Genomic DNA, 5,082 nt, shown 5'->3' with positions numbered 1-5,082 from the left:
TCATTGAGAGACGCTCCTCTGTCAATTAGAAGTTTAACAACATCCAAACGGCCCCAAAGTGATGCTCTTATTAGTGGTGTCCAGTTTTCAATATTCCTAGCTGTTAGGTCTGCTCCACGGTCCAACAGCTCTTTCACTACACCGAGGTGTCCTTGTTTTGCTGCTATATGTAGTGCTGTCCATCCATTGTTATCTTTATCATTCAGAGGCGCTCCTCGATCAATTATAAGTTTAACAATATCCAAAATGCCCCAATGTGATGCACACATTAGTGGTGTCCAGTTTTCAATGTTCCTAGCTGTAAGATTTGCTCCACGGTCTAGCAGATCGTTCACTACATCAACGTGTCCTTCTTTTGCTGCTTCATGTAGGGCGGTCCATCCATTGTTATCTTTGTCATTGAGAGGCGCTCCTTGGTCTATGAGAAGTTTAACAATATCTAAATGGCCCCTAAATGATGCTTCTATTAGAGGTGTCCAGCCCACATTATTCTTAGCTCTTAGATTGGCCCCACGTTCTAACAGTGCTCTCACAACGCCAACTTGTCCTTCTTGAGCAGCATAATGTAGAGAAGTGTTTCCATACTTATCACTTCCGTTGACAAATGCTCCTCGGTCAACGAGAAGCTTTACTACATCTACATTGCCCATGCGTGATGCTTCCATTAGTGGATTCCTACCTTCTACTCCCATTGCTGTTAGATTTGCTCCGCACTCCACTAACTCCTTTACCACTCCAACATAACCTCCTCGAGCTGCATAGTGTAGTACGGAATTTCCATGGCTATTGCTATCCTTGAAAGTTGCTCCTCGGGCTATAAGAAGCTTAGCAACATCCAAATGTCCCCTCAGTGCTGCTTCCATCAGTGGAGTAATGCCCTTTTCTCCCTCAGCTGTTAGATTTGCTCCACGATCTAGCAATGCTGTCACCACTCCAACATTCCCTCTTCGTGCAGCATAATGTAGGGCAGTGTTTCCATAGTTATCACTATCACTGAGAGGCGCTCCACGGTCGATGAGAAGTTTAACAACATCCAAATGGCCCCTAAATGATGCTCCTATTAGAGGGGTCCAGCCCACATTATTCTTAGCTCTTCGATCGGCCCCACGTTCTAACAGTGCTCTCACAACGCCAACTTGTCCTTCTTGAGTGGCATAATGTAGAGAAGTGTTGCCATACTTATCACTTCCATTGACAAATGCTCCTCGGTCAATGAGAAGTTTCACTACATCTACATTGCCCATGCGTGATGCTTCCATTAGTGGTTTCCTACCATCTTCTCCCAATGCTGCTAGATTTGCTCCGTGCTCCATTAACTCCTTTACCATTTCCACATAACCTCCTTGAGCTGCATAGTGTAGTATAGAATTTCCAAGGCTATCGCTATCCTTTAAAGTTGCTCCTCGAGCTATAAGAAGCTTAGCAGCATCCAAATGCCCCCTCAGTGCAGCTTCCATCAGCGGAGTAATGCCCTTTTCTGCTTCAGCTGTTAGATTTGCTCCACCATCTAACAACGTAGTCACGACTCCAACATTCCCTCCTCGTGCAGCATAATGTAGGGCAGTGTTTCCATAGTTATCACTATCACTAAGAGGTGCTTTTTGGTTGATAAGAAGTTCAATAATATCTAAATGCCCCCTAAATGCAGCTTCTATAAGTGGTGTAATACCCAGATCTCCCTTAGTATATAGATTTGCTCCCCTTCTCAAAAGCTCCATTACTACACCAGTGTTCCCTCCACGGACTGCATAATGTAGGACAGTGTCTCCGTAGGCATCACTATCATTGATAGAAGCTCCTCGGTCATTGAGAAGCTTCACCACATACAAATGGCCCCTAAGAGATGCCTCCATTATTGGTGTCTCGCCTTCATTGTTCTTTGTTTTCAGATCTGCACCGCGTGCCAACAGCTCTACCACTACACCAATGTTTCCCCCTCGGGCCGCATTATGCAGGGCTGTGTTTCCATAGTTATCACTGTCACTAAGAGTTGCTCCTCCTCCAATGAGAAGCTCAACCACATTCAAATGCCCCCTTAATGATGCTTCCATTAGCGGTGACCTGCTGTTTTCTCCTCTTGCCGTTAGATCTACCCCACGTGCTAACAATGCTGCCACCATGCCAGCGTGGCCTCCTCGTGCTGCATAATGTAAGGCAGTTTTTTTATTTTTATCTCTATCATTGAGAGTTGCTCCACTGCTAAGAAGAAACTGGACCACTTCAAAATGGCTCCTAACTGATGCTTCCATTAGTGGTGTCCTACCATCTTCTCCCTTAGCAGTTAGATATGCCCCACGTGCTAACAATTCTTCCACTACACCAACATGACCTTCTTGTGCTGCATAATGTAGGGCGGTGTTTCCATTGTTATCGCTATAATTTAGACGTGCACCTTCATCTATGAGAAGTTTCAACACATCCAAATGTCCCTTAATAGATGCTTCCATTAGCGATGTTCTTCCCTTTTCTCCTTTAGCTTCTACATCTGCTCCACGTTCCAGCAGAGCTTTCACCATACCAGTATGGCCTTGTTGTGCTGCATAATGTAGTGGAGTGAATTCATTTATATCCTTATCATTCACTTTGACTCCATTGTTGAACAACAATATTGCACAGTTAATACAGCCGCTTTCAGCGGCGGAGTGAAGCGCTGTATTGCCTAGGGAGTTCTTAGTGTTTGGATCTAGTCCTGCCTCCAGTAAGACCTGGAGTGCCATATTTGCTCTAGCAGCTGCCGCAATGTGAAGGTAACAGTTGCCTCCCAGAAATTGCTTCTCAATGTTTGCACCAGCCATTAGCAATTCCCTGGTAGATGCAGCACTGTTATTTTTTATAGCTTCTTGCAAAGGAGTAGCGCCAGCAACATTAAGGACTTCAAGATCTGACTTCAGGAACCCAAGTGCAGCAATAGAGGACGTGCTTCCAGTCTTCACAGCTAAATGAACGAGACTATCCCCAGACTGAGTTTGACGGTGGAGATTTCCTCCTTTATTGGCAACAGCAATGATATCACATGCACTGTTCTCAGCCACAGCACTTTCTAGTTCCTGGGCTAAATCATCACTGTTTTCCTAGAAACAAAATAAAAAGTTCCATCAGAAATTAAATTTTTATAATTGCTCATTTAAGATTGTTAGCAATGATATTAAATGTTGAATAGTACATATAGAAAATTACATCAACAAAACTCCATTTATTGAAAACCGAAAAACAATCGATAAGCGTAGGTAAATTATTTATTATAAAACACCAATCGCTGTCGATACACATTTGGCCTATGAAGCCCTTTCAAACCAAATACCCATGATCAGTATACCCACTTACGCTTTGGTTGCTTACACTCTGGATCAGTATTTATTAACTTTTTAGAAATCTATTCATTAGTAATTCCTTCAACATTTCATGCCTATCTTATTCACTTCAATGCTATCACCTATCAACACATTTATAGTAAGCTGCTGTAAGAAGTGGAAAATAAAAAGTACCTATATATATATACTTTTTATTTTCCACTTCTTTCATCACTTTAATTTTATTCATTTTATTCTGTACAACTATTTACTTTATGTCATTCTGTTTAAACTTTCTTTTTTCGTATTCATTGGTTGTTATCTTGTTTTTTGTTTTTAGCCTTGATGAAGGCTAAACATTCTGGTCGAAACGTTGGCACAATTAAATAAGTTATTAGTACTTATTTGTGTTATATATGGACCACACCCACCAACCATCTTTTCCTCATATAATTTATCCACAGTCAACTATCCCTCATCATTATGAGCAGCTATAATGTTCCAGGAGATGTACTTTTTTGAGTTGTTTCAAAAAGAATAATTATTAGATTAATTATTTTTTATATATGATTGTTTGAGAGTTGTTTAGTTATATTAGAACCTTCAAAGGTAGGTTCTGTTTTTAAGTTGTAAATATAAGAGAAAGAGGGAAGGTATTTTGTAAAAAAGTTTTAAATCTAGGATATAAATTTTAAAAAAAAGTTATATGTGACAATGACAATTAGCCTGCAATTTTGAGATTTTAAAAAAGCAATGACATCAATATTGAAGGTTGTATCCTTAAAAATGGCCTGAGGGCCGAAACGTTGGAGAATTTTAAAGAATAAAAGTTTAGAGAAAAAAGTATCACAATTGTGTAAATTCATAATAAAGAATAATTATTTTTTATATAATATTTTTTCTAAAATCCTTAGAAGAACCTGCATTTTTTTATTAATCTCTGACTGATCAATTCTGACATACTGAGATGTAAGTAGAGGTAGCCAATCTATTCAAAACATGTGGGAGGGTCAAGTTTTCATAACATGGGGCTCTCACGAAATAAATGTCAACTCTTCCAGGCCAGATTCAAACATGCGCCACTGCATTTTTGAGGTTGCTGAGACAGACTCCTAAACTTCCTGGGCTGCAAATGTCTCAGTATTGATTTTAATCATTAATCTTGATACAAACAATATTAATGTGAATCAGATAGTCTTTCATCTAGAAAAAAATTAATTGATCTACACCATTGTTATGAGAACTAATCTTGTAACAAGAAACACTAAATGCTCCCATCTTTTCGACATTATTATCCTCCATATATATCTTTCATATGAGCTATACTTGCCTCGAATGGCTCACCGCTAGTTTAGTGCTAAGTACCCACTATGCACAGCTCAACTCGATAGTGTTAGTTGTTACTCGAAGTGTATACCTGGTAGGTATACTTAATGACAATGCATGGTTACAGTATCATGTCTTTAGAAAATTAAATATTATAATTTTAAGGTAAATAATAATGATTATTTTTAATAATCATACCTCTGATTGCAGAATGATACCGTAGACATCCGCAAGGGAAGATAAAATTGTAAAGACATGCGAGGGCAGGTTCAGAGAGCCGAGACATGGCCTCTTCCATGTCCTTGGTGGGGAATCTGAAGTCCTCCCTCAGCCAGATCCTAAGATGCCTGGACCGCAGTTGCTGGATGTAGTACGAGCATTCGGCCAGGATGGAACAGGTGGTATCATCTCCAGTGACTAAACAATTAACTAGAGAAAGGAGGAAGGCTTGCGTGCTGGTAAATTC

The 5,082-nt window shown here is 40.0% G+C and overlaps 1 protein-coding gene across 1 annotated transcript in view; it reads right to left on the bottom strand.

Moving 5' to 3' along the window:
• LOC106689298 (serine/threonine-protein phosphatase 6 regulatory ankyrin repeat subunit B) overlaps positions 1 to 4,871 on the bottom strand; it is a 9,910-nt gene extending 5,039 nt beyond the window's left edge. Inside the window, exons 1-2 of the mRNA XM_067053628.1 lie at positions 4,815 to 4,871; positions 5 to 3,071 (exon numbers count right to left, since the gene is read on the bottom strand). Coding sequence (XP_066909729.1) covers positions 5 to 2,795 — 2,791 coding nt within the window. The 5' untranslated portion in view covers positions 2,796 to 3,071; positions 4,815 to 4,871. The remainder of the gene's footprint in view (positions 1 to 4; positions 3,072 to 4,814) is intronic.
• Between the last annotated feature and the right edge of the window lie 211 nt (positions 4,872 to 5,082).

Source organism: Halyomorpha halys, unplaced genomic scaffold (genome assembly GCF_000696795.3).
Source record: "Halyomorpha halys isolate HHAL.00 unplaced genomic scaffold, Hhal_1.1 Scaffold1324.1, whole genome shotgun sequence".
In the NCBI taxonomy this organism is placed as follows: Eukaryota; Metazoa; Arthropoda; class Insecta; order Hemiptera; family Pentatomidae; genus Halyomorpha; species Halyomorpha halys.
The sequence above is the reverse complement of the archived record's forward strand: the minus strand, read 5'-3'. Positions and strand labels throughout refer to the sequence as shown.